Source organism: Tiliqua scincoides, chromosome 2 (genome assembly GCF_035046505.1).
Source record: "Tiliqua scincoides isolate rTilSci1 chromosome 2, rTilSci1.hap2, whole genome shotgun sequence".
NCBI classification, from domain to species: domain Eukaryota; kingdom Metazoa; phylum Chordata; class Lepidosauria; order Squamata; family Scincidae; genus Tiliqua; species Tiliqua scincoides.
Window position 1 is genome coordinate 194,152,641 of NC_089822.1, and position 21,474 is coordinate 194,174,114.

The 21,474-nt window shown below is 43.7% G+C and overlaps 1 protein-coding gene across 1 annotated transcript; it reads left to right on the forward strand.

Moving 5' to 3' along the window:
• Positions 1 to 1,753: 1,753 nt before the first annotated feature.
• GM2A (ganglioside GM2 activator) lies at positions 1,754 to 20,212 on the forward strand. The gene is made up of 4 exons (XM_066615769.1): positions 1,754 to 2,177; positions 9,022 to 9,174; positions 14,080 to 14,262; positions 17,086 to 20,212. The coding sequence occupies exons 1-4, from the start codon at positions 2,070 to 2,072 to the stop codon at positions 17,251 to 17,253; spliced, it is 612 nt and encodes a 203-aa protein (XP_066471866.1). The 5' UTR covers positions 1,754 to 2,069; the 3' UTR covers positions 17,254 to 20,212.
• Positions 20,213 to 21,474: the final 1,262 nt, after the last annotated feature.

Consider the following 21,474-nt stretch of genomic DNA (forward strand, 5'->3'; position numbering starts at 1 on the left):
ATACTGATGTTATCATTACAACAATCCTGTAAGGTAGGTATTATGATGCTCATATTATAGCTGGGAAGCTAAGGCTGAGAGGTAGTGGTTTGCCTATGGTCAACTACTAGGTTCAGGGTAGAAGGGAGATTGGAATCAGAGTAAAAAGTCAGTCAGAGGCATTTCCCATACTGTCATGTACTTGACAGTTTAGTACATTTTAGGCTCCCCTTCCCTTATCTTCAGAGATATGTATTTGCCTTCACTTGTGAAAAAACTTTTTTTCCTTAAAGCCTAGGCTTCACAATTGCACCAAAATTATCCACAGCAGTAATTAACTCTCCCCTCTTCTTGTATGAGGGGGTAAAAGAATACACAGTGAACAGATGTACAGAGATAGGGAGTGTCTAGAAAGGCCCTGAGATACTCTGTGATCTTTATACTGAGAAAAACTTTAGTATAAAGTGGTTCTACTTGGCTCTACACTTAAGAGAGAAAAAGAGGAGCAGGACACAGATTAAAACAGAAACAAAACAGGTTGAGCATCAATTACACATTTTTACTTGTTCTTCTTATCTATCACAGAAAGATTGCTTAATTTTCATGAGCTAGATTGCACCCCACACCTGAGAGATGCAACTCAGACTGGTTTTTCAGAGGTCTCTACCCACACAAAATTTAACTTGGCTTTTACAATATTGCTTCATACATTTTGTTATGTGTCCCTTTAGGTAAAGATGCTGTGAGTAAGTCTGAAATATGAGTAATAGATTTCATGTGTGTTGTGCAGTTGCACAATTGCTTTCCGTATCCTTAGAAGTTGCAATTCGCCTGTCTCATGCCAGCTTGCTAGATGTTTATGAAAGGTGCCTTTTCTTGCACTAGGCATGATATGTAGGAGGTCTAAGAAGGTGCCCATGAATTTGGAATGCTAGGAAAGTGATGGACTGTGGTCCCCGTCACTGGATCCTGAAGGCAAGGTGGCCATTGTGCTCATCCAGCACTAATGTAATTGGTTGGAGAAGTTTTACGAGGTGTGTGTGTGTGCTGCAATAAATGAATTAAGGCTTTGTTTCTCATGGGGCAGGTGCCGCTTGATACAGGGTAAGGGGAATGAATTCCCCTTACTCTGAGTTGCACTGCAACCTGGTCCAACCTTGCTCTGAATTCAGATCCTGGATGTTTTAGGGCACAATCCTAACCAACTTTCCAGCAGTGGCAAAGCTGTGCCAGTGGGGCATGTGCTGCAACCTGCTGTTGGGGTGCAGTCACAGTGGCCTCCTCAAGGTAAGGCAATGTTTATTCCCTTACCTTGCAGTTGCATTGCCCTCATGTCAGTGCTGGAAAGTAGGTTAGGATTGCGGCTTTAATGTTTTAGGCCCAAACCCACTCTCCAGCACTGGCATAGCGGTGCCAATGGGACATGTGCTGCATCCTGCAGTCGGGTGGCACTCAGACTCCTCAGAGTAAAGGAATTTTGTTCCCTGACTTGGGAGCTGCATTGCCCTTGTGCCCTTGCTGGAAAGTGGGTTGGGATTGCACCCTTGTTTTAATGTTTCAGTTGCTTCTAATATTGAAATGTTTTAATGTATGGATGTTATTGTTAGCCACCTTGAGTCCCCTTTGGTGTGGGAGAAAGGCGGGATCAAAATACGAGTACTATGGACGGATGCATGGAAATACAGTCCTACTACAGTGGTGCATTCCAGAGAACTGACTTCCCCGAGGCTGGGCTGTGCACCTTCCATCCCAGCAGAGGGCAGAGCCGCTTCCCTTCTACGAGGCTGATGATCGCTTCCCGTTGTCGGATCTTGCAAACCCCAAAAACACCTGGGTAGGGAAAGGAGGGGGAGCCGGTGTGTCTGGTGCCTGCGGGGGAGAGGGCAAGCCGGCACTTGCACTGACTGAGCAAACACCCTGATCGTCCTGCTGGCTGCCCCAGTGTGGTCGACTGCAGCAGCTGCCGGGAGGTTTGGCTCCGCAAGGTCCACTTCCCGATCTCCTCCTATAAAGCCAGCCCCCGCCATCAGCTTCCTCCTTTCGCTTCGCCCTGCGCGCCTTCGCCGAAGCGTCCCGGAGAAGCCCCAGCCATGCGAGCGCTCGCCGTGATCCTCTGCGCCCTGCAGCTGTGGCCAGCTGTGCTGGGAGGCCCGCACAGCCACCAGTTCGTGCTGGGTCATCACAAGCAGTCGGTGCAGGTAAGAGCCAGCCAGCCAGCCAGCTTCCTGGCCTCCAGATCTGTGGAAGGGGGCGGAAGGCGGAAAACTTATATAATGCCCTGGCTGGGAAGACAGTTCCCAACGCCTTTCCAGATGATGCTGAATCAGGGTGATCAGGTGTCCCAACTGCAGAAGAGGACCAGGCACCCCAAAATGTAGGACATCCAAGACAAATGTAGGACGTGACCCAATAAAAGCTAACAACTCGTGTGTATTGATGAATTTAAAGCACTATATTGCTTATTATTACATTGAGAACTGCATCACATCTCGTTTACTCCATATAGTTGATTAATAACAAGAAGGCTGTGTGCCACTCATGGAAAAGGAGGACATTGAAGTTCTTTTCCAGGACATGAGGCTGAAAAAGAGGGCATGTCCTGGAAAAAGAGGACATTTGGTCACCCTGTGCTGAATAGAAGCCTCTTGCAAATGGCATCCCCCCACTAAAATGATCCCCTAGTGCACTCTCAGTGTTTACTCTGGTGATGAGTGCATCACAACAACAAAAGATCATTTTAATTTCAGCAGGTTCTCTTCTGTCAAAAAATGCCTTTTATACAGCTGCACGTAAAAACCACAGGCCTGTCTTATACCAATGCACCAACTCTCTCCTATGCACTGAAGGTATTTTCACAGTCAGTGCGATGTGCGCCTTTTTACTCCTCTCTTGCAATTTCTGCGATTGACTATAATGTACATTTTTTTCTTTTTATAATTGACATAATTAGTAAAGCTGGGGGACTGATACCAAAGTAGACTGGTATTGTACCAAGCACTTAGCACAGTTGGAAGGTGAGTATCATCTGAACTGGATTAGCGAGTGTCGGCTATACTAGGGGCTCCTGGGCATTGTGAAATTGATTTTCTGTTGTTAGTTGTTTGGTTTCTGTTCCTGTTCTGCTTCTCTTGTTAGCAACTAAAAAACAACTGAGATTTAATGTTCTACTTTCCAAATAATATATATTAATATATATATAATAATATATATATAATTTGACATGTATAGGTGTTGCTATAACAGATAACTGCTTACATAAAGAAAAAGTTGAGGGTTGTGTAGTCAGTGGCAGAGCACCTGGTTTGCATACAGAAGATCCCAGCTTCCACCCCTGACATCTCCAGGTAGTGCTGGGCAAGTCCCCTGCCTGAAAATTTAGAAAGTACTCTGCCAGTCAGTGTAGGAAGACAATACTAAGCAGGATGGACTAATGGTCAGTGTCCATATGTATAAAGCGACTTCAAAATAGTTAAAAATGGATCTTCAGTAGACCAGGGTGCTTTTTGCTCACTATAAATGTTTCTGTTAGAAGTTAGCAACAATGGCAGTGTAATTCATTTGTATGTGTAAGCCGTTGTGGACATTTGCTTTGGCCTGGGAAAGGTGGGATATAAATTTCTTAAATAAATAAACAAAATTTGACAGGCCTATTCATTTTGCTATAACACAGCTCAATAATAAAGAGCATAGTTTTTAATCATCTGACTGATCTGGAATGGTTTGGAATCAGCTGCTTGTGTTGGAAATATTTTCAGAATGCCCTTTGGGGAGCAGTGAACAAACTCCTTACCAGTTCTGTTAGAGTGCAGAGTCAGCTTGAGTCAGGCTGAAACAACAAAGAGCTTAATTATGAAGGTCATCCTAAATTGGGTGACCTTTGTTCAGACTGTGAGATGGGGTTAAGCTGAGAGAGAGCAACTTGCTGATGTATGGTATGTGATTTTGAACTGGAATTTTCTACACTGGAAATAGGAGCAACTGCCAAACTCCTGCTTCATTTAAAATAAGGCTGCAATCCTAAACACTCTTACCTGGGTGTCTCACTAAGTGGGACTTACTTCTGAGTAAACCTGTTTAGGCTGGTGCTGCAAGAGCATGATAGATGTTGCAAACTTGTTGGCAGCAAGTGACTCAGGGCCCAATCCTATCCAACTTTCCAGCACTGGGGCAGCTGCAGTGCAGCCCCAAGGTAAGGAAACAAGTGTTCCCATATCTTGAGGAGGCCTCCAAGACTGCCTCCCCAACACAGGAAGCTGTGCATACCCTAGGGCCTCCTAGAGGAATTTTATCAGGGGGTACGAAATTTCTTTTGGGCCCTTTTGGAAAGGGGGGGGGTGAAACAGAGCAGGGGAGGCAGGTAATGGGTGAGCAGAATAGGGGCAGGGAGGGGCAAAGCATGGTGAGGGGAGGGTAGAGACAGCTGGAAAAGTCTTTGGAGCCCAGGTTTACCCACCCATGTGGCATCAGTAGTGTCCCCAGCATCCCCAGTTGTGGTAATGTCTCTAGCATCCCATATGTGCAACAAATCTGAGTAGATAGGAAAATGTCAGATCCCAGGAAATTTCTGGGCCCCCTCCTTTTTGCCCTGGGCCCGGGTACGAATTACCCCCTTTACCCCCCTCTCTTAGACCCTGGCATACCCCATAAGCACAGCAGCACCGGCACTGGAAAATTGGAACGGATTGGGTTCTAAGCGCACTGAGAAATTGTTCTAACAGTCCTGTTCTTCAGACTATGCTTGGAATCCATTTTTCTCTTTGGAGGCAATGTTTGGATGGTAAGAACAACTATAGATCGTGAAGGAACAAATCCTTGACTGAAAAAAGATATTTTGTTGAGGGCTGGACAAGAGGAAGTGTCTCCTCCGAGGCCTACTCCTATATCCCATTCCCTTTTTTTTGTTTCCCTAAATGCCAGTTTTCTTTTAGTCACAACTTTCTCATGAGGTTTGATTCCTGGGCCAAAAGTGTCACGTTGTGATGATGTGTAGTGAATTGCCTTCATGTTGGCTGACATTACTAGCACCCAAGTTGTTTCTGTTGCAATAAATTGAAGCAAACGTAGTATTGCATAAGGGTGCAGCTGCAGCTCAGGGCTTTGCAGGAATAAGGTTTCAGATTAAATCTCTGGCACCACCAGCAGGACAGAGAAAGATCCCTGTTTAAGCTACTGCTACTTAAACAGGGATCTTTAAGCTACTGCCACTCAGTGTAGACCAGCAATTTTTAAAGGTCCACATGTGTGCCACGGGGCTTGGAGCATGGCAGTAGAAAATTGTTGAAAAACTCTGGGGCAACTGCCTGTAGTAATGACTTGTCTGCTCCTCTTCCTCCACTGGCTTAGGGCTGGCAGAGGAAGAGAAACGGACAATCCTGTAAGCCGTAAGTAATATCACAAGAGGTGAAGACCATAGAGGTCAGCGTGCCGTGAGGAAAAAACCTGAAAATTGCAAGGATAGACTACAGGTGTGCCCCTGTATCTGCTGGGATTCCGTTCCGGATACCTGAAACCGTGGTATATTGGGGGTGTGGATACCTGAAACTGTGAATGCTGGGGACGCTTTTAAAAAGGTAGGGGAAAGTTTTTAAAAATCTTGGTAAAACAAGATTAAAAAAAATATTCCCCCATCTTTTTAAGAGGTGTCCCTGGAATCCATGGTATCCGTGGATAACTGAAACCATGGATGCCAAATCTGTGGATAGCGGGGCATGGCTGTATACTGAGTTGTATAGGCTAATAGGATAAGGCAACTTCTTATGTTCCACCTTTCAAAAGAAAACTGGACTAAGATTGGCCTGTCATTTTGGGTGGTAGTGGTTCTTCGTGACAAAAGGCAAGATGACAACTGTGAAATGGGACGGAATGTTCAGAACTGGCTTATGTGGTTGGAAATATGAAGTAGTGTAGTCATCCTGGAATTGTACTACTTCAGAATTCAGGTACGGGATTACTTTATCGAATGCTCTCCCATGGGAAAAAAAAACTCCTGCTGTGCAAAGTTAGCATGTAAGTGAAATGTTTTAGAGCACTTTTCTTCATGATAAGCTAGTTTTATTTGTAGAGGGAGTCTCCTCCATGAAGCAGATTCAGATGTGATTCTGCACCTGCATTCTGAAGTAGTACAGTTTTGGGAAGGCTGTACCACATAGTATTTCTGAAGATGCAGACTATTTTAGAAATATGCAGTATTATTGTTAGCAGAGCAGAGTTTTTGAGACTTTCATTAAGAAGGTCCCATCAAGGCCTGTAGTTATAAAGCAAGGAAATACTTTATGAGAACCCCATACTTCGAGGCAGGAAGGATAGCTTAAAAATTGGCATGGAAAAAGAGAACTTACTAGAAAAGTAAGAGGGGGAACCTTGCATCCCATCTGCTGTATTGTCCCCATCAGGATACTTGTGAAGTGTTGCAGCTTTCTCCACTTCCAACAGTTATTAAGTAGGCTTTAGAGCAGCATTTCTCAACTAGTGGTACCCATACCACAGGTGGTACTTGAGGTGGTATCTGGTGGTTTGCATGGGATGTTAATTGGATGGGCAAGGAACAGCCTGGATCCTCACTTTAACCAGAATGCATCACAGAATGGAGTCTATCATAAAAGGGCTTAACCACTCCCTAAACATTTTAAAATTAGCTTTCTAGATGTCAGTCATGCATTATGCTACCTTCCAGGTGGAGATAACAGCCCATTTGCTGTATTTTCCCCTTGCTAGGGAATAAATCTCATTGAACTTCGTGGGATTTGCTTCCCCTGGTCCTCGCCTTCAAAGCACTCTATGGGCTTGGCTCTCCCTACCTCTCATTTCCAGAACACTCTTCCCCATGTTCCTCATGCCTCCAGCTCTGCCCTCAAGTGTCCAAGTCTCCTAATCCATCCAACAACTCCACCCCTTCTCCTTGCAGCTTCTTATACCTGGAACACCTGCATGTTGTCTTCTCCTTTACTTTCTTCAAGTAACTTCTTAAAAGCAAACCTTTCTGTGAAGCCCTTGGCATAATGCCTTCATCATATTTCCCTGCTGTAACTAAACTTAAATGCATGCAACGGAGATTCTGAATGCTTTTTCTGCTTCTCCTACTTGGCATAGGCTCTGTGTTCTTAAGGATAAGTGCTATTCTCATGCTTTGGTGTTGGACTATACCCTGAAGTACAGTATGTTCATTGAGCAATGGCACTTAGGACACAATGGGTTCCAACAAGTGTTTGAGGAGTGACACTACTGTTATATGCTCTTCCCAGCATAGAGGCCTGGAATACTGTGTGATGAAACGGTTACAGATTGCAGTGCTGTGATTCTGAGTCAGAAGAGATCCTGGGGGATGTACAAGCAATTTCCCCCAGGTCGTGAGGTTTGGGTTGTAGCTATGGGGCACTGTCCCTGTCTAACCACTCTTAATCTAAAGGCTACATCGGGACATCTAAAGGCTATATCAGGCTTAGAAAACTCCTACACAAAAAGTACTTTTGTGCAAGAATGAGAGTGCAATTAGAACATAAGAACATAAGAACAGCCCCACTGGATCAGGCCATAGGCGCATCTAGTCCAGCTTCCTGTATCTCACAGCGGCCCACCAAATGCCCCAGGGAGCACACCAGATAACAAGAGACCTCATCCTGGTGCCCTCCCTTGCATCTGGCATTCTGACATTACCCATTTCTAAAATCAGGAGGTTGCGCATACACATCATGGCTTGTACAATTGGAAAGCATGTTGCCATGCAGACTATATGCTCATTGTAAGATTGAAGTCCCTTCTGCATAGACCTTTCATGCAGGGAAATCTTGCAGCCTGAGGTGAAGGATGAGATGCTACCCTGTCTGCCTGCCTACCAAACAAAGTACAGAATGTTGTGTCTCAGGGGGGGAAAAATGCACAAACCCAGTCTGTTAAATGCAGTTTTATAACACACCTTCACAATGTTTAAAGCCTTCACAATGAAATGCAGGTAAATTCAAGGCCTAGAGTCCCAAGGACTACCAGGCATTTTGTCTTGTGCTCTGGGATGACACACAGCAGCACTGAACATGGAGAGGGGAAGAGGGATACACTTCTTCCATTTTCCAGCTTGCTGCCAGCCTGGTCAATCTACTTTAAAGGGAAAGGGGTTGGGGAATTGGGGGCTTAGCATTGAGCAGGGGTGCCCAAACCCTGGCCCTGGGGCCACTTGCGGCCCTCGAGGCCTCTCAATGTGGCCCTTAGGGAGCCCCCAGTCTCCAATGACCCTCTGGCCCTCTGGAGATTTGTTGGATCCTACACTGGCCTGACACAACTGCTCTCAGCGTGAGGGCAACTGTTTGACGTTTCAAACTGTTTGTTTGATGTGTGAGGTGTGGATGAGGGCTCCCTTCACTGCTTGTTGTTTCACGTCTGTGATGCAGTAGTGGCAGCAAAGGAAAAGCCAGCCTTGCTTTGTGCAAGGCCTTTTTTAGGCCTTGAGCAATTCAAGACCTTCATTCATTCATACAAGTTCCATCTTTAATATATTCATTTATGTAAACGTATGTAAATTTATTCATTATAAATGTAAATTAGTTCTTTTTTTCCCCTGGCCCCCTGACAGAGAGACAATGTGGCCCTCCTGCCAAAAACTTTGGACACCCCTGGCATAGAGGGTGCTCTCTGTGGGTGGGAAACCTCTCTAGCTTGGATTTCAATCGGAATTGAGGAAGAGTTCAGGAGTCTTGTGGTGCTTACCTCATCTTGGAAATACAGCATTACAGGTCTCTGACATGTATGATTGGACCCTAATCTGGTGAGATGCCAGTAAAATTATATGAAAATCACTATTTTCCTCTGAGGAGAAACTGTAAATATAATTGTTCATATGGCATTGTCATTTTTCTGGGCATTTTACAGTGTATCATAAACCAAAGCCAGTTACTGCCTCCAAGCAGCAACAGTTTGCTTATTTTGGAGAGCAAAATTGCTGTATTTTCTGTACCAGATCTCCTTACTGACGTTGCATAGATAGAGAGAAACCTGGGTATCCTGGCATAAGGTTCCAAACTTTTTAACGCTTTCCTCCTTTTAATCCCTCAGGTCCAGAACTTTGCATGGTCGAACTGTGGTCCTTCATCAAATCCATCTATAGTTAGGACCCTGTTCTTAAGTCCAGACCCAATTGTCATTCCAGGAGAACTGACAGTCAATGTGGTAGCCTCCACCACTTTGGCTCTTGAAGCGCCGCTGAAGGTATGTGAAAGAATGGGAACAAGCCAAGCAGAAATGGTTTTTCACATTTCCACCATTAGGAAGTGGTTAACCAAAAAAACTCTGAAACTGTTCATCACTCTCAAAAGGCCAAACAAGATGGATGTTTCTTGCCAGCCAGGGCAAGTGCCAGATTTTACAGAGATGCTGAATGGTGCTGAGTAGCACATAGATCACACTTTTTTTTTACTCTCATTCTTTCTCACATAGTTGTCACAATGAAAAAGTTTACTGCAATAGATGACAAAGGGGTTCATGAGTATATGAGAAAATGAAGGGCTTCTTTGGGGGAGTAAGCTGCTACCAAGGGAGGAAATGACCCAAACTGGTAGGGAAAATAATAATAATAATAACAACAGGTATTTATATATCGCCTTTCTTGGTCTTTATTCAAGGCAGTTTACATAGGCAGGCTTTATTTAAATCCCTTATTAAATAAGGATTTTTACAATCGAAAGAAGGTTCTTTCTTTCAAGAACCACTACATTCAGGTGTTTCATTCCGATCTGGCTTCACATTCTGGCCTCTATCCTCCCGCGCGCAGAGCAGATGGAATAGCTCAGCTTCAGCTTGTCAGCTGCTTCAAGGTCGCACGGTGCCGGTGGACTCGAACTGGAGACCTTGTGGATGTTATCTTCAGGCAGACGGAGGCTGTACCCTCTAGACCAGACCTCCTGCCCAAAGTGCATAATTTGTATTGGCTGCCACCATTCCAAATACAGAGATCAGGGAGAAGGGGCCATCTGGGAAAAACACCCCTCCCAGGAAAATGTTGAACTATGGGGTGCTTTTTTAAAGATGAAAGCCACAGTAGCAACGGCAGAGTGATCAGACATGACAACCCACTAGATTATCTGTGGACATGGACTAGGCTGGCAAAGAGTCAAAAGGTAACTGGTTTATTAAAAATCTCCACAAAATGGGAAGAAAAAAGGTAGAAAAAAAAATACAGGCAGGCTGATGGAAAATGCCTGAGCTGCTGGATTGACACAGAGTGAAAGCTTGATCAAATGGGTACAGTTACCAATATTGCCCAGCAAATGAAGCTGGGATGCTACTCAAGAATAAAGTCCACAAACCCCTTTCTAACTTGTTGTGTTGCCGCCTCGCTTTGGAGTAGAGAAGGGCAAACAAAGCAAAATAAATTAATTCCTTGATTCGTCTAGCTAGGATTACAGTCCCTACCACTAGTACTTACATGGGTCCCAGAAATCCTCAAATGTGTTCTGATCTGGTTTTCCTCTACCTGCCTGACAGAGATTTGGAGAGGTATAAGGGATTGTGAGGGCAGGAATAAGTACAGTTAGGGATCAGTGAGCTAGATACATAAAGGAATGATTTTGTGTTTGCCTGTAATTGTCTGCAGAGATCCACTCCTGGGCACATCAACACCCAAACATTTTCTCTACTGCTAGTTTAGAGCATCAAACTTCACTCTTGGTTATATTACAGGGCAGAATTCTGTCTTGAGCTTGGGCCCAAAATGTTCTTAAGTACCTGTGCTGTATAGCAAGAGTAAATTTACTTTTAATGGTAATTCCTCAAAAATAGCTCTTCCAGAGAACCAGCACAGGTCCAACCTTGTTACACACTGATTTTTTTTATACATGGATTTGACTCAACACAGATGGCCACTGCGAATGAGAAGGAATGTGCTGATCCCTGGAGAAGGGAAGAATGCATCCCTTTTGAAATCACAGTTTTAAAAAACTGCTTTTTACTGTTGTAAAGAGACAGTCATGCAAGTGTTTACAGGTATAACCTAATTATCCACAGATTTTTCTATATCAACTGATGAGATGTACCCTTTAAATTAAAGGAAAACAGTCTTTTAACAATAGCCTCATTAATGCAAGAGAGGGCAGCAAGCTGACAATCCATCAATCATTCTCTCTCCAGGCAGAAGGCAAACCCTTCCCCCTGAGCACATGAAGGAAGGCTAAATGGCAGTGATTATCACCTTCTCCATTCTTTCCCTCTCTCTGGGGCTCCTGGTGAAGGAAGGGATTGCTGCCTCCTAGTGAAGCCTAAGTACCTGGAGAGAGACTGATTGCCTCTGTGTGCATTTCAAAAGGTCAGCAAGGCTGTTATTAAATCACTGGAACAAAGGGACTTTGTTCTTTAATTGATTTGCTTTAGTGCGTTTTTTGCCATCCACGTGAGTTCCGGGAATGGAACCCTCGTGAATGAGACTCAACCTGTAGTGGAGCTAGAGGGGGTGCAAAGCACTAGGTTTTGTATGGTGACTCACTAGGCGTGCATGTGGCCCCTCCCTTTCAGAGCCATTCCGAGTTGCTAAAGCAAAATAGAGGCATCTCCTTTATTTTTGCTCTAGCAGCTTGGAATTGCTCTGAAGAGGAGGGGCCACTTGCATACTGCAGTGAGGTGCTATTCGAAACTTAGTGCTTTGCATCCCCTCTAGCTATACTACTACAGGGAACAAAGGAAGCCTGCTAGATTAGAGTCTCAGTGAAGCAATGCTCCAGGATATGGGGTAGTTCTTCAGTGGGCCCTCTTAACAGGAAACAGGCAGTCTGAGAATGTTCTGAAAATGCCTTGGTACTTCTTGAATGTTTCATGCACAGTGAGGTTTGCAGTACGCTAGGGCAGCAAGCCTTCTTGCTAGTGTTAGAAGTCCAGCAAATGCCCAATTATGTCAGTCCTGCAGAGAAGGCATCTTTCGAAATCAGGGCAAGTTTCTGGCATGATTGTCAGCAACAACTTGATCTCCTGTAAGTGGGAGAACTGTCACCTTAGCAGTTTTGGAACGAAAGAAGATGAGGCTGCTGGAACCTTTGATACCACAAACAGGCTGGCCTTGGTGAGCTCTTGTCTTGTGAGCTCTTATCATGCTGACAGCAAGAGGGGGGAGGGCCTGGTTTGGAACAAACTGAGACAAACAGGCTTAGTAACAATATTATTCATATGCCTAGACAGACAGCAAGTTTTAATGAATATGATCCTGTGCCTTTTTTGCTGCTCTGCATTAGCACAGATAAGGAAGGCAGTTCACCCACCAGTGCTGCTTTTCCAGCTCTGCCTTTGCCCATTTGGGCTTTGCTGTATATTCTGCAAACTAATAAAAAAATTATCTTGTGTTTGTACTTCATGGGCGGAACTATTCTGTAATTTTGTCTGGCCTGGATGTTATTTTATCAGGTAAAAGTGGCTTTTTAAAGGCAACTTCAAGTTGAGCCGAGGTGGGAAGCTGGCGTTTGTTTAACTCTTTCAGCCCCAGCAGTTTGCCCACTCAAAACCGCCATTACCCAAAAATAATTTCCCACATTAGAAGGGAGTTACAGGTTACCATATTGTTCATCTCTTGCTGAGAAAAGCAGCTGGATGTGTGTGTGTGTGTGACATTGACAGACGTCCTTCCTTCCCCACCTTCCAGTCTTCTGTTCATCCAGAAGCCACCTGCAATGTTCTTCGATAAACCCATAATGCCCCAGAAGTGGGGTGCTGATAATGGGCATCACTGTTCTAGAACAGGGTTGCCCAAACCCCGGCCCTGGGGCCACTTGCAGCCCTCGAGGCCTCTCAATGCGGCCCTCAGGGAGTCCCCAGTCTCCAATGAACCTCTGGCCCTCTGGAGATTTGTTGGAGCCCGCTCTGGCCCAGCACAACTGATCTCAGCGTGAAGGCAACTATTTGACCTCTCGCATGAGCTGTGGGATGAGGGCTCCCTCCACTGCTTGCTGTTTCACATCTGTCATGCAGTAGTGGCAGCAAACAAAAGGCCAGCCTTGCTTTGTGTAAGGCCTTTTATAGGCCTTGAGCTATTGCAAGACCATTCACTCATTCATATAAGTTCATCTTTAATATATTCCTTTATGTAAACTTATGTAAATTTATTCAAATTTTAAATGTAAATTAATTCTTTTTTTCCCCTGGCCCCTGACACAGTGTCAGAGAGCTGATGTGGCCCTCCTGCCAAAAACTTTGGACTCCCCTGTTCTAGAAGAAAGGGCATGGGAAAAGAGCTGCCACCCCTCTGCTGCCTTTCCTCCTTTGCTGACTCTTATAAACTGGCTAGATGAGGATGAGGATGATGTTGGAGTGGAGCAACTTGGGCTGCCCCGGAAGTGAGCATTGAAACCCTTGTCTTTGTTGGTCACAGTATGACAGTTGCTCTTTAATGCCCATTTAAAGTGATTTATCATACCCCAAGCATTATTATTACTAGTAATTCTATCCCATTGTATAATTCTATTCAAGGAGCTCCAGTTTCTATACAGGCTTCTCTCCCCTTCCATTTTAGTTTTGCAACACCCTGTTCAGCTTCAAAAGAGCAACTTACTTAAGGTCATCCACAAACATTGTAGCTGAGTGGGATTTTGAACATGGGTCTCCCCACTCCTGGACTAACACTTGAGCTAGTGCCTACACGAGCTCATTATACACTAGAGCAGTGGCCATGAACACATACATAATAATCAAGGGATACAATGACCCCATGTGATGAGTTCCAGAAATTACATGTGGCGTAATAATGCATAATTGCCTCCTTCCTTTTGGTTACCCTGCACATGCCCGATCTCGGAAGCTAAGCAGGGTCAGGCCTGGTTAGTACTTAGATGGGAGACTGCCTGGGAATACTGGGTGCTGTAGGCTTATACCATAGTCTTTCGAGACTGAAGGTTGCCAACCATACCAACCATGTGTGACCCAAGCTGAGGGAAAGATGAAGCTTATTTGTCTACCTCCCAACAGAGGTTGATCCAATACCTGCATTGTAGTTTGCAAAATGTATATTGTTATCAACAGCATGTTGATATGGGTAGGACCCACCAGTTATTCAAGCTGTATTAAACTTGAATGGAGGAGGAGAAGGAGAATGTTCACTGATAATTGTGGTTTTCATAGTTTGTGTAATTTTTTTTCTAGGCAGAAGTCGTTTTGGAGAAGAAGCTTGGTGAGATGTGGCTGAAGCTGCCTTGTGTGGAAGACGTTGGAAGCTGTACATATCCTGATTTTTGTGCCACACTGGACAGTGTTATCCCTCCAGGCCAACAGTGTCCAGAACCCTTGCAGTCTTATGGCATTCCTTGCCATTGCCCCTTCAAAGCGGTAAGCCCAAGCCTCAACCTATTGCAGTTCCTTGTGCTGACTTTCCAAGGCATGGCTTCTCTAAGAGTGCCACCAAATTCCACTTAAAGCTGATTTGGTTTGAAATGTATCTCTTGTTAAATAGTGATAAAAAGTAATTAAAAGTGAATATATGAGACAGAATCAGACTGCTGGTCCATCTAGCTCAGTATTGTCTTTCCAGGGGTGTCAAATTCATTTCATATAGCAGGTCAAATAGAATTCATGAAGCTTGCTGAGGGCTGGATGTGATGACATCAAGTAGGAAGTGATGTCAGTAATTGGGTCATCACCAGAAATAAGCACTTTGTTCTCACTTAGGATCTCACTAGCTGCATTTAACAGAAGAGAAAATATTCAAATCTTGATCATATTTTCAAGGTATGGGAGAGCACAATTATCACCATCCTTTCAGCCGTGAAACCTCACCACAGCTCGGCTGCTGAGAGCAGTTGATGGTGGTGCTGGGAGAGCCTAGGGATAGGATAAAGAGCTTTCATGGGCCACATCCAGCCCACAGGCCTTATGTTTGACACCCCTGGTCTATGCTGACTAACAGTCTTTCCTAGTACAACTGGAGATGCTGGGGATTCAATATAGAATTTTTGTTTGCAAAACAGGTACTCTGCCACTGAGTTATGGTCTCTCCTCAAGTGGAATAATGTTACAAAACTGATAGATTAGTAAACTCTTCAGCTTTCAGTCCAATCTGCATATTTATTAATCTAGGTAAGGCTCTAGTGTTATAGTTAAATTCTTGCAATACACCCATGAGTCAGGTAAGTATGAAAACATTCAAGGCCCTTACATGAAACAAAATTGACTCTCTTTTAAGTGGATAGCTGAATTTTCTGCAGAAATTGTAAGAATGTCCCAGTACAGTAAGGTCAAAAGTCAATTAAATCCAGCCATCCGTTTCTTGCAATGGCCAATCAGGTACCTCTAGAGAGTCCGCCCTTGCTGGAGGAATAGCAGCAGTTGGAACTGAGAGGTATACAACCTCTGAAAATGGAGGTACAACATAGCTATCACAACTAGTACCCTGTGATAGATTGCTTCTTATTGAATTAATCTAATCCCCTTTCAGGCCATCTGTGCTAACGGCCACTCCGCAGCAGCAAGTTAAGTATAGTCGCTCCTTGTCTTAACACGCAGTTGGGTTGTGCGAGTTCAACTATGTGTACTTGGCAGACAAAAACTGCACATGCTTTCATATTCATGTGCGTGCACACGCAGCAAAACAGTTTCAGCAGAAAAAGCAGTTCCACTTTCTAAATACATGACCTGGAGGCAATTTGAGACTAGAGAATGAAGCTGCCATTCCCTAGTCCAGTGGTTCTCAAACTTTTAGCACCGGGACCCACTTTCTAAAATGAGAATCCGTCAGGACCCACCAGAAGTGATACGATGATCGGAAATGACATAATCAAGCAGGAAAATTTTTAACGATCCTCTGCTGCAATCCTACCCACACTTTCCCAGGAGTAAGTCCCATTTACTATCATTGTTAAAAGTATATACAGAGTAGCTTGTTAAAAGTACAGATCTGTATCATTTCTCCAATGCAGTCACATGCCATGGTAATATCAAGTCTAATATATTAAAAATAAAATACTGAAGTGATTGGAACCCACATGAAATCGGCTCACGACCCACCTAGTGGGTCCCGACCCACAGTTTGAGAAACACTGCCCTAGTCATTCTCAGTTCCTGCCTATGTCTCAGAACTTTTAAAGAGATAGTACCTACTATTCCAATGTCGGAGATTTTCTAGGTAATTTTGAGTATGCATAATTTTAGCTTTAGACACAACCCAATTCTATCTAGATTTCCAGCACTGATGCAAGCCATGCCAACAGGGTGTGTGCTGCATCCTGTGGTGGTGGGCTAGTCATGGAAGCCTCCTCAATGTAAATGAACCGACATTCTCTTACCTTGCTGGAAAGTAGGATAAGATTCAAACCTGACTCTGGAACATAAGCCTTGTGTAAGGCGAGCAGTGCCTGTATGTCCATAAAGCATTGAGTGAAGAAGGAATTTCCCCTGCCTATAATAATAATAATAATAACAGGTATTTATATACCGCCTTTCTTGGTCTTTATTCAAGACTTTATTCAAGGCGGTTTACATAGGCAGGCTTTATTTAAATCCCTTATTAAATAGGGATTTTTACAATTGAAAGAAGGTTCTTTCTTTCAAGAACCACTACATTCAGGTGTTTCATTCCGATCTGGCTTCACATTCTGGCCTCCATCCTCCCATGCTCAGAGCAGATGGAATAGCTCGGCTTCAGCTTGTCAGCTGCTTCAAGATCGCACGGTGCCAGTGGCCTCGAACTGGCGACCTTGTGGATGTTATCTTCAGGCAGACGGAGGCTCTACCCTCTAGACCAGACCTCCTGCCCAGACCAGACCCTATACTGGATCTCCTGCCAGTCCATTTCATTGGATGACCCCAAGTTCTGTGATTATGAGAGAATGTCTCTATCTGCTTTTTCCACACCATGTATAGTTTTATGAACCTCTGTTGTGTCCCTTCCTTAGGTTTTTTGTCCCCCTAAACTAAAAAGTGATAAACGTTTTAACCTTTGTCATAAAGAAGGTCCTCCAGCTCACTGATTATTGCCTTTTCTGTCCCTTTCCAATTCTACATGGTCTCTTCTAATACTGTGGTGCATTAGAGGATCCACATTTTGAGTGGATGTTGGCATTGTTGGTGTGCCCTGATAATTTTTGTGCCAGCATTGTTTATCTATTGGCTGAAGAGTGCTCAAATATTTTCTTTGTATTTCTTTCCCCTTTCCAGGGTACTTACAGCTTGCCTCCTTCTATCTTCTACATACCCAATATGGATTTGCCTTCTTTCCTCACCAATGGGGACTACAAGCTGCAACTTATACTGAGTAATGGTGACCAACAGATGGGTTGCCTCAAGATGTCCTTCTCCCTGATGGCCGCAAACCAGGCGTTCTAGTGATTGCGACGTAGACACGCCTGGTGCCATATGTATTTCTTGCTTTTTCTGTTCCACTGAAATACTAATATAGAGACTCACTTTGTAGCCTTAAGGGGAAGGGTAGTTTAAATCACTGTATTCATGGTTGTTCTTAACCATTTGAAGAGAGAACCAAATTCAGTGAAGAAATGTTATTAATATTTTTTCTAACCAGAAATGTAGATATGTGTGGCTAACCAGTGCTCGTTAATTCATTGACTAGGATTAGGACCAAATTATACAAGATTATTTGTTTACGCAGTAATGGGAAGGGGGAAGAGAGAAAGTGTGTAGTCATCATGTGCATATATTGTGTACAAAGTTGTCATGTTACTTCACTCATATGATTATGCATGGAACACATCTTCATGTGCTCATCATCTACTCATATGGTTGAGAACTGTGGCTCAAAAAGTGAAGTTGAACAGATATTGCCTTGTATGTTTGTATGGGACAAACCATGTGTGAAATGACCCTTACACTTATACTTAACTGAACGAAGTTATCGGTTACACTGGTACAGAGGCACTGACACTTTCAGCACAATCTTGTGCATATCTACTCAGAAGTAAGTCCGTTTATGTTCTGTGGGGCTTATTTGAGTGTGTGTATAGGATTGCAGCTATAGGCCATTGCCTTTCAATTTAGACTTTGCAAATAATCTTGAGTACTTTTGTATTTGATGTGAGACTGCTAACATTTCTGGAAAGGACAAAATATTTGTGAATCTGTTCCAGTATACCTGTTACCCTGTCTGGGTACTGCTGGGCAAAGCAGCAAATATCTGTCTGCTTGGATGTTTTTTTTCTTTTTGTCCAGCTAGAGAAGGAAAAATTGTTATTGACTTCCTTGTTCCTAAGGAACCAATTGACTGATTCCACACTGTAATGGGAGTCCTGAAATACAAGGCTCTGTTATTCTCCAAGAGACATGTTCATGGCTGCTAGACAGAAAGAGAGCAAATTGATTGACTTGTGAACATTCTAAGCAGTGCCATTTTAAAGCACAAGTGACTCAGGGCCCAATCCTATCCGATTTTCCAGTGCAGCGGAACATTTGTTCCCTTACATTGGGGCTGTATGATGGCAGCACCGATGCTGGAAAGTTGGATAGAATTGGGCCCTCAGTGGTTAATTAAGTAATCTGAAGATAATGATACAAGATGTATAATTACTTTGCCATGTATTAGAAGTTGCTGTCAATTTCATGTATTATGACCTGTGGTTGGACAAGATGTTGCTATTCCTGGCAGCCATATAGTATGAGATGATGAACAAATGTACTTGGTGCATATTACATTTGCTGCACTGAAAAGACTGTTAGATTTGAAGATGTAATCAGACCTCATAGAGGTTAACTGTGGAACAATAGCCTGGGGATTAGTTTTTGTGGTGTGATCCTGCTGGATGGATCCTCACAGGAATAGTTCCACTAACCATCATGATGCCTGAGTGATCCGTGGAGTGTCTTTAGTTTTCTCTCCCCCACCCCACGGTAAGACCTTATGTTCATAGAAGTTAGAAGTTGCTTTGAATTTGTACCTGTATTCTATGTAACGAGATTTATCAAGTACACCTGGTTTTATTATCCTTGCTGTTAATGATATTGACAGCACAATCTGGTGCACATCTACTCAGAAATAAGCTCCATTGAGTTCAATGGGCCTTGCTCTCAAGAAAGCGTGCCTAGGATTTCTGCCTAATAGAGCTCAACCTCTAGTATTATCCTTCCATTTTTTTCCTGATCTTGTGCCTTTGGAATTGGTTTGAGTGGATCAGCCATCATGATTGTACAGTACAGTACATCTTTTTTCATATCCAAGCACATCCTCTATATTGAGACTCTCCAAACCCTGGTCTTTCCACTTACCCACTGTGCTTTTATGTCATTTGTTCCCATTATATACCAAGTTTTTTATGCCTTGTCTAATCTCAGTAAATATGTCACTTTGAGAAACTGGGAAAAGACACTTTGGCATCATATAGACAATGATGTCAAAAACAGTCCAGACTTAATGAAAGATAAGGCGGCCCTACAATTTGTGTCCTTTCTGCTATCCCAGGCCCCATCTAACTATTCTCCCTCCGTATCAGATTCAGTGAAAATACTGTGATACACTATTTCTGAATTGCTCTGGAGACCCAGATTGCAGTGATACATCCATCCCTTACATCTCTAGGCCAAGCAAGCTTGCCTTGCTTTCTTTGAGTAGGCTTGAAACTGTTTAATTGTGCAAATCAGGAGTAAGAGTCAGGGAGTGGCACATGAGGAGAAATTTCCTCTACTCTGCCTATTCCTTCCACCCTTTTCATTACACTCTTGCATGAAACAATGATCCGTATCCACCTCCATGTAATTGCATACAGGGTATATATAAAACAGATCCTGAATGCCCACATAACACTGCTTAAGGCATGTATATACAATGTCACTTTTGTACTACCTTGCATTATTGCCTACTTAGCATGCTGTTGCCTTTGTGTACTGCATTCTGAATTGTGATACTTGGAGCATGAGTAGATGACAACTTTATCTTACTGCCGATTGTTTTTATAAGATTGTGCTATGAATGCATCTAAGCACCTGAACTGATAATGGTGCTACTATGTAGTAGGTCCCAATGCCAGATATCACTTGATGGGGTTAGATAGGTGTATAGGGCATGGTGGGTATAGTTTGAATACATGTGGCACATTTTCTTTAGGAGGGAGGCAAACCTTTTGTTTTCCTGTATGTGCTAGATTTTCATCATTTCTGATAATGGGTATTTATACTTGTTTCATTTGCATAGCTGCAATCATCTCTCAAATTATCTCCACCTCAAATGAATATAAGGAATTAGTTGATTTATTTTGTGGGGTCAAATTTCACATTGAAAAAAACAGAGTGGCCTTTAGTACTGGTACCATAAAGTATTGAATAAATTGTTTTATTGATATTGCTGTGTTAGTGTTTGGTCTCTCTCTCTGTCTCGCTCTGTCTGTCTGTCTGTATGCACGTTGAAACTGCAGACACCAGTTAGTAGGTATGGGCCAAGCCAGCCCATCCATGAGGCCAACTGAGACAAAGGCCTCAGGCAGCAGATTAGTGAGGGACCCATACCACACACCTCCTGCCACTACTGCTGCTCCTTCTGTTTCATGATTGGAAAAGATGGACCGGCAGGAGAGGAAGTGTGTAGGAGAGAACAGTGGTGGGTTGGTGTATCTCTGATGCTCTGGCCCATTACTTTTTTCCATACTTCCTCTTGAGTTCCATTCACCTCTTCCTTTTTCAATCCAGGAAGGAGAAGGAACAGGCTGGTGCATCACCATGGAAGAGGGAGTAGCATTTGCTATGCCACCTCAAGCACCAGGAGATCTTAGACCAACTCTAGGTATGGGCTGAGGGCATCAGAAGCATTTGAACATTGGACCTAGTTTCTGTGGGGAAAAAAAAAAGCTCTCTGACCAACAAGACCATCCTGGCTAAACTTGGCTTTCTTGCCAAGCATGCCAGCATGCCAGCCAGTGGCAGCTCTAGAAAAAAAATACTGATGGGAATACAGAGGGCAATGTACATTGGGGGAGGAGGGAAGAAGCTTTACCCCACTTGTTGGCTTTCTGAAAGAGAAATTCACATTAACATACCCCACAAAAATATTTTTTATTTGAATTTTATAAGCTTCTAACATGTCCCCTTATATGTTTTTTTTTTCCTAAATTAAAGAGCTCTAAGTATTTTAACCTTTCCTTGTAAGAAGGGTGCTCTACCCCTCTTGTCAGGCTTATAATGAGCCCCTGCAAAACTGTTGGTCCATGGCAGCATATTAGAGACACTGCCACAGCTATTCCCCTAATTGACCAATGGTGGCCCCATGCTCACCACTGCAACCATCCCCCCCAGCTCTTATCTACCACTCTTTTCACTCCTTTTCACTCTTTTCACTCTTTTAGTCCCCGCAGGCAAGCGGGGAGGGAGAGAGACTGAAGGCCACCCTAGAGTGACACTTTGCCATTTCCTTCCTTGCTCTTTGCATTTGGAATGGGTGGCAGGCAACAGTGGCTTCAGAAGTTAGCAGGAGAAGTTAAACAGGGTGACTGGGGGCCTTGGGGTGCTAGAGGTGATCTGGGGTCCTTGGAAGCAATTAGGGTAGTTAGGGATGTGGTTGGGGGAAATCAAGCTACCTTCGCTACTTTCTTTTTCTCTATTTCGTTCCCT